Genomic DNA, 13,461 nt, shown 5'->3' on the forward strand with positions numbered 1-13,461 from the left:
GGGGCCAGAGAGTGGCCCAAAGGGTAATCTGGGATAGGGAAGTAAGGGTGAGCAAGTCCATGTTGATGGCTCCTGACATTCCAAGGCCAGCTCTCCTTTGTCATCTGAAGGACTTCTCCTGAGGTATTGACCACTTTGGGCACCTCTGGAGCTGGGAAACTCAAGGAGGAAAAAATTAAAACCACCCTACCCCCTGTGATGAGGAAAGAACGGGAAGGGGAGGAGGGAGTGTGCTTTGAACTGGCCTTGTTTCAGGAAGGATTGGCAGCCAGGGAATGTCACAGGTCAGCAGCCTGGACCCCTGGCTATAAATAGGCCCTATGGGCCTGCCAGCCTCCAGCCATGTTCAGCAGAGGATCTCAGCTTCCTATGTGGCAGCACCTGGCACACTGTGGTTCTGCCAGCATTATGTTAACCCTTTCTTACTCTGTGCCAAACCAGGGAGGCAGGCTCCTCTCAGTCCCAGCCCTCGAGGATTCACACTGCCTTAACCAGTAAAGGGCAGAGCTGCCTGCATCAGGCTGCAGGAGTGAGGGGCACAGCCACCCCAGATTTGGCTGGGCCCAGGTCCGGACACTGACTGAAACCAGAGCTCCTCCCCAGGAGGTCAAAGTGGGGACAGAAAGACAGCTCTTTGCCTTCAGCTGCAGCTGCGACCTTGTTAGGTAGTCCGACACCTTTGCCTACTTTTGTTCACTCCACAGTTAACAATCTGGGCCTTCCAATCAAGCCTACTACTTGTCTACTCAATAAATCGTGGTTTTTCCAGAAACGAGTTGGAGGGGAGGGGGGCGCTTCAGCGCACGTGGCAGTGTGTATGCTGTGGTGTATCACTGCATGTATAGATTTTCACTCATGCCACAGGAAAAAAAAAAATGAAGAAAAAAACCCGGAAATCCCCCCTCGATAATCCCAGCCACTCTGGGCCCCTGGCAGGGGTGCCCATGCGGGTCCTTTTTCCCCCAAGTGACACTCCCTTCCCAGTGCGTCTTTGGGTCTTCACCACTCCTCCTGCAAGCGGGGAGCTCACGCACTGGCCGGAAACGTCAGACATTCGTCCCTCGTACCCACTCTGTGGCCCTAGCCAAACCTGTAGCATTCTTGGCGGTCCAGGCCTCGCGGTGCGTATCGGTTCCTACCTGAGTTCGGCCAAAGCCGGCCACGCGGAAGAGGGCAGCTCCAGGCTCTAGGGGGAGTGCGGCCCACCTCCAGCGGGCTGACCCCTAGAGAATCTACCAGCTCCGGGGGCGTCACCGCGCCTAGGCTGGGGATTGGCTGACTCTCTCTGAGTCGAAGAGAAAGGTTATGTTTTCTATCTTGACTGTGTATCCCTAAAAGTTCCGGTTCTAGAGCTGGGTCGCCAAAGACCCTCTCTCAATGGACAATGACTACAACCCCCAGAATGCAACGGTCCTCTCCGAAAGAAAGACTCGTCTGAGGATGCGTAGTAAGGGTGACTGGCCCGGAAGCACAAAGGCGGCAACCAGCCGAGCTGCGGCAGACGAGAGCTGCATCCTCGGTGGGTGGCTTTGTGTTGTGTTCCGCGCGCTGCTCTCTCTGGCGTCCGGAGCGGAGTCCTAGAGGGTAAGCGGGTCGGGTGGGGGGGCGGAAAGGGTGGCCTTCCGCGCCAATAGCGCCCCAGGTCTATGCCAGTAACGCATACATGGTCAATGTTGCTGAGTCCGGCTGCGCTAGGAAATTGCGCAGATTGCGGCGGCCTGACGCTGCCTGCAGAGGCCGAGGTTGGACGCTGGGGAGCTGCAACATCCAGGTACACCGTTGCGAGGGTCCCGCAGGGGCCGCCTGTCCGCTGAGGCGCCCGGTCTTGGGTCGGCCTTTGTTAACCCATCTTGGCAAGCCCCCGTCTTCAGTGCCCTTGAGATCACCGCGTTTCCTGCGCCGCGAACCGCGCGAGCCGCCATCTGCCCGGCTTCCAGCCCTACAGGCCCCCGACAGCCATAGGTTTCCGTGAAACCTTGACTCCAACCCCGCGCCTTGGCCCTCCATGCTCTGACTTCGGTAGCTCGGACCCTTCCCTGCCTTACGGTCGGCTGCGCCTTGATATGTGGCTTTCGCCGGGCACCCTTCGTGCTTACAGATTAAACAGCTCCACTCGCTGCTTTCGGCTCCTCGAATGCTCCCCCCCTCCTTATTCTCTACTGGTGTAAATCCTGCTTGCGCATCTAAAAGACAGAGCCGCACACCCCCTCCCCAGCTTATTGCTAACTTTTCTTGAGCCCCCACCTTTTCTCTGAACTCTCACTTTGCCTCTCTTCTGATCCGCTCCGTCTTCTGCCTTAGGTAACAGGATTTGGGATATATGGCTTTTCCCCATCAGACCATAGCTGTTTTGTGACATAAGCCGTGTTCTTCTTTGTGGCCTTCATAGTACGAGTAAAAGGTAGACAGATAAATGAGTAAATCTAGGCGGAGGTGGCTGGAACACATTTGAGGAAATGATTTCCAGAGGAGAAACTCGAGTCTTCAGGTACTCCCATGTTTAGGGGGCAGAAAAAGAGAAGAGCCGGAACTTTGCAGATTGCACTCCTATGGAATTTTTCATACTGGTTCTTGTGTTTTTTTTCCCTGTTTTGTTTTTTTTTTTTTTTTTTTTTTTTTTTTTTTTTTGCCTCCCTATTTTTTAAAAACTTCAGTCTAACCCCATCACCCCATAACAGACCCGGCTTTGAGCTTTTTGCTTTTCTTTCTTTTCTTTTTCTTCTTCTTCTTCTTTTTCTTCTTCTTCTTCTTCTTCTTCTTCTTCTTCTTCTTTTTCTTTTTTTTTTTAAGAAAATGGATGTCTCTCATATGAGAGTGTGTTGCTAACCTCACAAGTTTCTTTCATTTCCAAGGTAAATCCTTCTACCTGGGCTTCTAATTTTGCCTTTTCCTGAACCATCCTGGATCTTGTTCCATCCTATCCACCTCTTTTTTTATTCTCAGGTTAGCCACCAGCCTTTTCCTTTTTAAAACATATCCGTATCTTATCAATAAACAAAACAGAATTTCCTTGATCTTGTTAACATCCTCAAGCTGCTGCACCTTTACTTCTGTTCCCTTAACCAGAAAAATCACAAGAATTCTTATCTTTGAGGTAAAAAGTTACCCTTCTAGTAATCTATTTCTCTCTGTCCCAGAAAAATACATAGACACATGAAACTTGGGAGGTGGTGTTTTTGGCTCTACTGGAACTCTGGCTGAGAATTTGTGCTTTAACTGGGTGCCTGGCTGGCCCAATTGGTAGAGCATGGGACTCTCCATCTCAGGGTCATGAGTTCAAACCCCATGTTGGGCTTGAGCCTATTTAAAAAAAAAAAAAAAAAAAAAGGATCTGTGCTTTCACTTAATCAGTGCACTAAATTGACTTCTACCCTAGGTTTGTTTACCCATGATCGAGTTATCTTTTCCCATCTGGTGATCTCATCTGACCAGTCTTCATGGCACTTAACTTGGAGTGGTAATTCCTAGTGTTCATTCTGGCTCACAGGTGGGAAGGATAACTCAGTCAGTGGCAGTGACTTGATTGCAGTGATTTGCAACCAGGAAGGGAGATGTAGTTAAATGAAAAAGCCCTCCTAGATGTTTCTGGAATTTCCCACCTGCCTTCTTTCATGAATTCTTTTTCTTCTTCTTCAAACTAGCGTTCCCTTGGTTTCTCTCTCTGGTCTTATCCTCTGCTTTGGTGTCACTGTTAACCTCTGTATCTATAGCCTAGTCTCTCTCTCAAGATCTGGTCCAATTTGCATGTCTTTCTGCCTGGTAGGCATTATCACATGAATGTTGTGTTGAACATCTGAATTTTAACATATCCAAAACCCATCTCATGAACTTGACTGCTACTCACTGCCACTACCACCCCCATACGCACAGTGATACACCTTTTTCTTTCCATTTCTTATCCCTATTAATATCCCATCCACAGAGTTTCCTAATTTGCTACCTTGGAGATATTTTCAGCTTTGCCCTAATCCATTCCGTTGATAAATCACATTCTTCCAAAATAACTTGTGCATCTTTCCTCTCCATTTCTACTGCCCTGCCTTAGCTCAGGGTCTGTGGAGAGTTTTTGTCAGCTTGAACATAGAAATCTCAGGTTGGATTAGATAAGAAACGAAAGTGAGGTTCTAGACACCAAAATTACATCTGTCAGTAGGTCTTCTGTCGCTCTTCTAGCCAAGCTGTACCATCCTTTTACTTTTGTTAGCTGGTGAATGCTTCCAGCCTTCTTCCTCCAGCCCCTCGAAGAAGTGGTCCTATAACTGGTTAGCATCTGGCCGGGATAATAGGGGATAGGTGGAGAAGGAATAAGTGAGACGGAGGTTGAAGGTTGCAGGTCTCTTTCCTGGGATCTTGTCTATCACCTTAGCTCGAGGTATGTGTGTTTTCTTCACTGTCTCACAGCTCAGGGTCCCTTTCAACCCTCAGATAACCAAGAACGCAACTCTTTCTCGCCTGAACCTGTGCCATTTGGTTTTCTTCCTCTATGTAATGTCACTTTCCATAGCCATTTGGAATTGGAATTCAGGGAAGCTGTGCCTCAGCCCAGCTTGGGTTCCACCCTCAGGAACTGGCTCAAAGGCAGTGTTTCCATAGAGCTTGCTGTGAGAAGCTCTTTGCCTCACCCTACTCTTGACCCCTAAACCAGCCAATCCTGAGCTTTTCTTCCAAATTCTTGACTTTTAAGCAACCTGTTCTCGCTAATTTCAGTCAGTCTTTTAATTTCAAGTCCCTCAACAGAGAGGAGCCTAAGAACACATTCAGAGTCCCAAATTGAGGAACATTTTGTTCAGGATGAAAGATTCCCATGTTAAACTTTATCTTGTTCTCTAGTTCAGAGTATCTAGGGAACAGTTAAATTAGAAGTAACTTATTCATGCAAATGTGAGCTAACAATTTGTTGGGGACTCAGTTTCTTTTTAACCCTTAGGATGGGTTCTTGGAATTATGTTTGGAACTTGGAATTAAAGTTGTAGAAGGTTAAGTATAATTGAAATAGTATAAACATACTGTTGGCATTATTTCAGGTATATTATGGCTTTAAACAGATGCTTGAGGGATCACCTGGGAACTTAACCACTGTGAACAAGATTGGTTTTATGGGAAAACAAATTGGATATAGCGTAGAAGTTTCCCATTTGATCTCCCGGAGAGAACTCCTGCTCTCGTTTAATCCCTGACTACCCCCATTCATTCCCTACTAGCCAGAAAAATTGATGTGTGCTTACAGTCATATACCAGTTACAAACATTTCTGGGTGGTTCATACCAGTCACTTTTCCCCACAAACATAGAGGGCCGGGTGTTACCTGTGATGTCATTCAAATGCACCTCTTTCTAGCTGTGTTTTTGTATCTCATATGCAGACTATATTTGTCTTTTTGAATCTTAAGAGTTCTTGAACAGTATCTTCCAGTATGAGACTCTGCGTGTGTGTAGTGGCCATCCAGAGTAGAGTACAGACAGACTAAGCAGGATGCAGAAGTTGTAGAATGGCCTTAAGCAGAGAAGTGGGCTGGGCAGATGAGGCTGTATCCTTGGGTCTAAATCCAGTCTGTCTTTGTAGGGGACAACATGCCAACTGCCAAGCAACTAGCTGACATTGGCTACAAGACCTTCTCTACCTCCATGATGCTCCTCACTGTGTACGGGGGCTACCTCTGCAGTGCCCGAGTCTACCACTATTTCCAGCGGCGCAGCTCCCGGCGCCAGGCTGCAGAAGAACAGAAGACCTCAGGAGTCCTGTAGAACCGGGGGGGCTATTTTCCTTGAACAGAGAGGCCTGAGGCATGCTGTGGAACGATCTCACCTGCACTCAGTTCCAAGTCAAGAGAACTAGGGCCTTAATGGTTTCCAAATCCTGCTGAGAAAAAGTGCCCATGTTTTCTCTGATACTCCATCTTGGGGAGGCTGTTGAATCACAACAGGAATGGGAGGATAAGGCAGACATTAAATATTTTGCCGTGTCTGTGTCTTGGTATTTTTGTGTACTTAAATAGGGTATGGGCTACAGAGGTGGGGCCTTGACTACCTGTTTTCTAGTCACAGACTGGATTTCTATATTTTGAGTTCTTAGCACCCATGAAATGGGGGTGTGCAGTTTTAGGAGTGGTAGTATCAACTCATGATGTCAGAAAAGACTGTCTCAGCATCTGTATAAATCCCCTGAAAAGACTCCGTAGAGACCAAAGCTCTTCTTTGGTCAGTGACCATTCCAGCACCAATTACTGTGTCAAGGTAATTGACAAGTACTCTGGCAAGCTCACGGCCAGCGGTGCACCCCTCAGTTAAGGAAGGCAGAAGCCCTTGTTTAACAGCCCTGTCAAAATTGCCCAAAGTGAAGGAGGCCTAGTTCTCAAAGGGAAGAATTGTTGGGCAGCTTATAGTAATGCAGTCCAGCTCCTTAAACTCAGGGGGTGTAGTATTAGCATAGGATTGATTTCACATAGGAAATCTACCTGCAGGTCTTTTCACAAAGTTGTGAAGAGGATGTGAAAGAAAACCGTGCATTCAAGGTAAAACCCAACTATGAAAAGAGCTGTTCTTGCCACCATTCCATGTTGAGCTTTGAGTCTTGCTGGTTCACGTCATTCTTGGTAATCGCCCAAAATAACAATCCTCTTGGACACTTGTCTCTCTCATGTGCATACTGTTCTGACTTTTGTCCGACTCCTAAACCTGTCACCTAAAGGCCCTCTTCTGTGATTAAAAAAACCTCAGCTTTCCTATACCACCAGCCCTTCTACTCCCATCCTCTCTCGGTGTGTTAACCAAGAACTCTGCTTCGCCTTCTCTGCTTTCTCACTTGCCTGTATGGTAGGGTCACTACCATTCTCCAAGCTCCCCTGTGCACTTTCAAAACATGTAACATAGGGGCACCTGGGTGGCTCAGTAGGTTAAGCGTCTGACTCTTGATTTCATCTCAGGTCCTGATTTCAAGGTTGGGCTCAGCGCTGGGTGTGGAGCTTGCTTAAGATTCTCTCTCCCTCTCTCTCTGCCCCTCCCACTCCCTAAAAAAAAAAAAAAGTGGTACATCAGTCTTTTTTTTTTTTTTTCTCTCCGACTTCTGTTTCACCCCTTTCCTCCCCCCCTTTTTTCTTACATCAGTCTTTTTGAGAAGCTTTCTTACCTTCTCATTTCCACCCTCTCTGGAACTTGGAGACTTCAGGTCTTTTGCTACCTTCTGTTTTCTTCCAGTCTTTCAGCCCTTTCTTGACCTAAACTGATTTCCTGTCTAGCCTGTGCCCATCACAGATCCTTCAAACAGCTCTGCTGCAGTCTTTGCCTCCCTCATTACCCTTTCAATCCCAGACCTTGCTCCATTAGTTGTCTCTAATTCACATTCTTCCTTCTCAGTATGTGAACTTGCTCAAGATTATTTAAGGAGAACTCCACATGATGCCACTTCCACAGACTTAAAATTCGTTCCACCTCCACAGTTGTGTTGAAACTCCTGGTTAACGTGGCCTCTGTTGTGCCATACCCACGGATGATTTCGGTCCTTCCCTGGCTGTTTCTCTGCTGCACTGAAGTTGGACTTTGGCCCTAGGGAGGGACCACTCTCTTGTTTCCTTCTATGCCTTTGACTTTTTCTTTTGATTTCCTTTGGGAATTTCTGCCCACTTTAAACACTGATGTGCTTCAGAATTTTGTTTTTAGACCATTTCTCTCATTCTGTATGTTTTTCCTGGATTATTCTAGGCACTCAATGATTTTAACATTACAAGAATAGTTAAGTACTCGGTGTTGGTATCCCAGCTCTACCATTCTAGCCGTATTGCAGTAGTCCAGTTGCTTATTCTTAATTCCTCAGTTTACCTCTGTTTAAGGTGGATTAAAAAATAATAGTTCCTGGGGCGCCTGGGTGGCTCAGTCGGTTGAGCGTCCGACTTCGGCTCAGGTCACGATCTCACGGTTCGTGAGTTCGAGCCCCGCGTCAGGCTCTGGGCTGATGGCTCAGAGCCTGGAGCCTGCTTCCGATTCTGTGTCTCCCTCTCTCTCTGCCCCTCCCCCATTCATGGTCTGTCTCTCTCTGTCTCAAAAATAAATAAACATTAAAAAAATTAAAAAAATAAAATAAATAAAAATAAAAAATAATAGTTCCTAATTTAAAAGATTAGTTTCAAGATTAAATGAGATAATTCATGTTAAGTATTTCTTTGGCATATGATAAGCATTCAATAAATGTCAGCTATTCATCCCTACTGCTGACCTCCAAACCTGTATCGTCTAGGTTGACCTTTGGAGCTTCAGCTCTATCCAATTGTGTGACATATCCACTTGAATATCTCATAGTCCCCTAACTTGACATGTTCACAACTAATCGCATTCCTTGTTTCCAGGACCTATTTTTTTCTCCCTATTTTAGTTAATGATGTTATCATCCAAGTCAGAAATGAGAGTTTTAGTAGATTTCCCTGTATCCTACTCCCAACCAAGTAATTGTCTTATTCATTCTTACTATTTAAGCATCCACTACATCAGTTCTGTCCTTTCCATTTCTTGCTTACAATTTTGCAGAAGCCTTTTAGGGGTCTTGGTTCCAATCTTGACCTCATCTAATTTATTTGCCACATTGCTATCCTAGATCTCTATTTGGAACTAACTAAATTATGGCACTCTCTTGCTTTCAATCTTCTCTGAAGCTCTATCATAAACAATAGGTTAAGACTCTTTCACCCGTAGAGTTGAGTCCAGACTCCTTAGCATGACATATGAGGTCCTTAAGACCTGACCCACTTTATGTTTCTACTTCATGCTTTATGTTCTTTAATATCAACTGCCTGTATGATCACATGCTGTTTCTTGTTCTGTGCCTGTTTGTGCTTTCTTTCTGAATAGAACATCCTCTCTACTCCCCTGTCTTCTCTTTTTCCAGTAAGATTTCTTGGATTCTTCACTGTCCTATGCTGGGTCACATGTCTATAGAAAATACCATTTTTCCTTTTAAAAAATCTTTAAAAGCACAAGTAGCTAAGACAGGTTTGAAGAGGAACAAAAAAGATGGGTTGATTCTACCAGATATCAAGACATAGTAGCTTAGAGTAATATAAATGTGGCATTATAGTGCAGGAGTAGACAAATAGATCATTGGCATAGTATAATCTCAGAAACAGATCATATGTATATGTGAGAAATTGAGTATGATAGAGTATCACAAACCCATGGGAAAGACCATACTCCGTGTTGTGGATAAAATTGTAAAAATAGATTGAAAAGACACACTAAACTCACAATAGAAGTTGTATTGGGGGTGAAGTGAGGTGGAGTAGGGCAGAGGTTGAAGGCGTTTTAAATTGACAATTGTTTCCTCTATTCACAGGATTTCTGACACCAAATGTGTTTTTCCCACACCAAACAATTCTCCCAGCTCTGCAGACAGCAGCTAAGTATCCCATAATTCAGTTCTCCTAGCTACCTGGAGTTAGTATAGACCCTACAGGTAAGGGCTCAGTCTCCTGAGACTGTCCCCCAGTTCAGATGCCAATCACAAGTAGTGGGTCCCTGGGTTACCCCCACTTCTGCGTGACTTGGCTACAACTCAGTTCCCATGACCTCCTCCTTAGGTTTGATAATTTGTTAGAATGGCTCACAGAGCCAAACTAGGAAAACACCTTATTTACTGTTCCTGGTTTATTATAAAGGATGCCACTCAGAAACAGTCGAATGGAAGAGATAATTAGGGCAGGGTAAAGGCATACCACCCTAAGAACACCATAGTATGTTCACCAACCCAGAAGCTCTTTGAACCCCATTATTTAGGGTTTTTATGGAGGTCCTATTACGTAAGCGTGATTGATTAAATCATCATTGGCCATTGGTGATGAACTCAATCTCCATCCCTTCTTCCCAACCTGTAGGTTGGGAGAGTGGGGCTGAAAGTTCCAGTCCTCTAATCATGGCTTGGTCCTGTTCTGTGGCAGTCAGCTCCCATCCTTAAACTAGGGGCCCACCAACTCATCTCATTAGCATACAGTCATCACTCTGGAGGTTACAGGGGCCTTAGAAATTCTGTGCCGACAACCTGTGAAGAAGAGCAAATGAGTATGTGTTTTGTTTTTTTAAATAAGCTCTACCTTTTACGTGGGGCTTGAACTCAGGACCCTGAGATTAAGAGTCATGTGCTCTACCAGCTGAGCCATTCAAGCGCCCCTGTATTTCTTCTACACAATGTCACAGGTCTATAATTTTGTACTTCTTTTACAAATAAGATTGGGGATAAGACAGAATGTTAGAGGTGTTAAATCTCGGTACTGGAAATAATGGGAGTATGTAAGTAGTCTTCATGTTTTTCTGCATTTTTTTTTCCCAATTGCTCAAAGAAAAACTTGGGGGAAGTATCTTTGATAGCTTCCTGTTTACTACAGTGGTTCTCAGAAGTGGTATCCACCCCCTGCCCCCCACGGCCCCCCAGCCAAGGTGAAAGTGTTTTGTCACTGTGATTGGGAAGCATCTCTGGCATTTGGTGGGTGAACGCCAAGGATGCTAGATTTCTTGCAATGCCTGTGATAATCTTGGCACAACGTGTTGTCCCAAGTCCTGCGCAACTATTAAATGTCCCCATAGATATTCAAATAAGTGAAAAGACAGTTTATAATTAGCCAAGCCTATAATCTCTTTTCCATATAAACACAAAAGTATTTTTTGTACAGGTTTAGTGTTCTCTGAATTCTCTAGCTATGCAACTTTATTTAAATGGAGGGAAGACTACAGTAATTTGTTTTACAGTAATTTGGAGGGAAGACTACATTTCACAAAGCCATGCTATTGATGGCTAAGCCTGTTCTTGGTATTTGAGTCTCTGACACAATGCTAATCGTAACAATCTGCATTTGTAGACACTGAATCGATGGTGAATGCACAGAAGTGCTAATCATCTGAATGCTAATATAACTATGTCCAAATATTTGTAGGCAGACATCATTTCATTGTAAATTGTTTTAAAAACTCTTTATATTACTATTCGGGCATTATGCTGATTAAAAAAAAATGTGTAGGTACGTTAAAAAATTACTGTATTTAAGGATAGTAACAGGAGTGTTAAAAATACTTGTTATATAAAGTAGGTGTTTTAGATATAATTCATTCACATTTGGTCATCTTTTGCTGTGGTGCTGAGGTGTTGGTTAATTTTGCGTCACCTTGGCTAGGCTATAGTGTTTAGTTGTTTGGTCAAACACCAGTCTGGATGTTGCTGTGAAGGTATTTTTTAGATGTAATCAACATTTAAATCAGTAATTTAGTAATTTGAGTAATGCAGATTATCCTCCATAATATGGATGGGCCTCATCGATCAGTTGAAGGCCTTAAGAGCAAAGACTGAGAGTTCCCAAAGAAGGAATACTGCATAAGACTAACATGGGGGGCATCTGACTGGCTCAGTCTGTAGAGCATGCAACTTTTGATCTCAGGGTTGTTTAAGTTCCAGCCCCACATTGGGTGAAGAGATTACTTAAAAAAAAAAACAAACCAGAAACCTTGCCTGAGTTTCCAGCTTGTAGATTTTTTTTTTAAAGCAATCTCTATATCCAAAGTGGGGTTGAACTTACAACTCCGAGATCAGTTGTCACATGCTCCACCTATTGAGCCAGCCAGGCACCGCTCTAGCCTGTAGATCTTGGATTACGTCATCCATCTTACCTGAATTTCCAGCCTGCTAGCCTGCCCTACACATTTCAGACTTGCCAGTCCCTACAATATGTGAGCCAATTCCATAAAATAAGTCTCTCACTCTCACTCTCACTTTTGTTCTTTCTCTAACCTGTTGGTTCCGTTTCTCTGGAGAACTCCAATAGAGCAAATGACATACCTGATAAAGGGTTAGTATCCAAAACATAAAGAACTTACAAAACTCAACACCCTGGGTGCCTGGCTGTCTCACTTGGCAAAGCTTGCAACTCTTGATCTTGGAATTGTAAGTAAGTTCAAGCCCGACATTGACATTGAGTATAGAGATTACTTAAAAACAAAACAAAAACTCACCACCCCCAAAACAATCCAATTAAAAAATGGGCAAAAGACATGAATAGACATTTTTTCAAAGAAGACATTCACATGGCCAACAGACACATGAACAGATGCTCAACATCACTTAGAAATGCAAGTCAAAACTACAATGAGCAAACCTTACACCTGTCACAATGGCTAAAATCAACAAGAAACAAGGTGTTGGCGAGGATGTGGAGAAGGGAATTCTCTTGCACTGTTGGTGGGAATGCAAACTGGTGTAGCCACTCTGGAATACAGTATGGAGGTTCCTCAAAAAGTTAAAAATAGAACTACCCTATGATCCAGCAATTGCATTACTAGGGTTTTTTTTTTAGTGTTTATTTATTTAGAGTGCACAAGCATGAGTGGGGGAGGGGCAGAGAGAAAGGGAGGGCTAGATTCCCAATCAGGCTCTGTGATGTCGGCGTGGTGCCTGATGTGGAGCTGGACCCCACAAACTGTGAGATCATGACCTGAGCTGAAATCAAGAGTCGGACACTTAACGGACTCAGCCACCCAGGTGCCCCTGCACTACTAGGTATTTGCTCAAAGAATACAAAAGCACAGATTCAAAGGGATACATGCACCCTAATGTTTATAGCAGCATTATCTACAACTGCCAAATTACGCAAACAGCCCAAGTGTCCATCAGTGATGAACAGATAAAGATAGGGCACACACACACATGCACACAAAATGGAATGTTACTCAGCCATAAAAAAGAATGAAATCTTGCCATTTGTAAGACATGGATGGAGCTAGAGAATATTATGCTAAGCAGAAGAATAAGTCAGAGAAAGACTGTGTGATTTCATTCATGTAGAATTTAAGAAACAAATGAGCAAAGGAAAAAAAAGAAACCAAGAAACAGACTCTTAGCTGTAGAGAACAAAGTGATGGTTACCAGAGGGTAGGTGGGTAGGGGGATGGGTGAAATAGGACGTGGGGATTAAGGAGTGCACTTGGGGTGATGAGCACCGGGTGTTATATGACAGTGTTGAATCACTACATTCTATACCTGAAACTAACATACTGTATGTTAACTAGCTGGAAATTAAAAAAAAAATTTTTTTTTAATGTTTATTCTTGAGAGAGAGGGAGACAGAGCATGAGTAGGGGAGGGGCAGAGAGAGAAAGGGAGACACAGAATCTGAAACTGGCTCCAGGCTCCTAGCTATCAGCAAAGAGCCTGACGCAGGGCTCAAACTCACAAACCGCGAGATCATGACCTGAGCCAAAGGCGAATACTTAACTGACTGAATCACCCAGGTGCCTCTAACCAGCTGGAATTTAAATAAAAACTTAAACAATCTCTAATCGAACAGATAATGCCAATATGTAGCTGTCCAGTGCTTCTTTACCTCCTAATTGTCTGACGGTCATTTTCACTTGGAGCACCCACTGTCATTTTAAATGTAGCTTGTCAAAACCGTCAAGCAATTGTTAAGTCTTTATGGAGCATAAACTGTATTTAATT

At 44.2% G+C, this 13,461-nt stretch overlaps 1 protein-coding gene and 1 non-coding gene across 3 annotated transcripts; both read left to right on the plus strand.

The window, feature by feature from the left end:
* The first annotated feature begins 1,400 nt into the window (after positions 1-1,400).
* LOC102961528 (cytochrome c oxidase assembly protein COX14) lies at positions 1,401-5,964 on the plus strand. 2 transcript variants are annotated; one of them, XM_007073004.3, is made up of 2 exons: positions 1,401-1,584; positions 5,563-5,964. In XM_007073004.3, the coding sequence occupies exon 2, from the start codon at positions 5,571-5,573 to the stop codon at positions 5,742-5,744; it is 174 nt and encodes a 57-aa protein (XP_007073066.1). In that variant the 5' UTR covers positions 1,401-1,584; positions 5,563-5,570; the 3' UTR covers positions 5,745-5,964. The 2 variants fall into 2 exon arrangements, with proteins under 2 accessions (XP_007073066.1, XP_042848185.1); XM_042992251.1 differs by lacking the exon at positions 1,401-1,584 and adding an exon at positions 1,698-1,771.
* On the plus strand, positions 3,223-3,295 carry TRNAE-CUC. The gene has a single exon. It is a non-coding gene; the product is annotated as a tRNA-Glu (tRNA).
* Positions 5,965-13,461: the final 7,497 nt, after the last annotated feature.

Source organism: Panthera tigris, chromosome B4 (assembly GCF_018350195.1).
Source record: "Panthera tigris isolate Pti1 chromosome B4, P.tigris_Pti1_mat1.1, whole genome shotgun sequence".
In the NCBI taxonomy this organism is placed as follows: Eukaryota; Metazoa; Chordata; class Mammalia; order Carnivora; family Felidae; genus Panthera; species Panthera tigris.

Bases quoted from the DNA above. Each gene is read 5' to 3' on its own strand.
- LOC102961528 (XM_007073004.3), top strand. From the start codon at position 5,571: ATGCCAACTGCCAAGCAACTAGCTGACATTGGCTACAAGACCTTCTCT.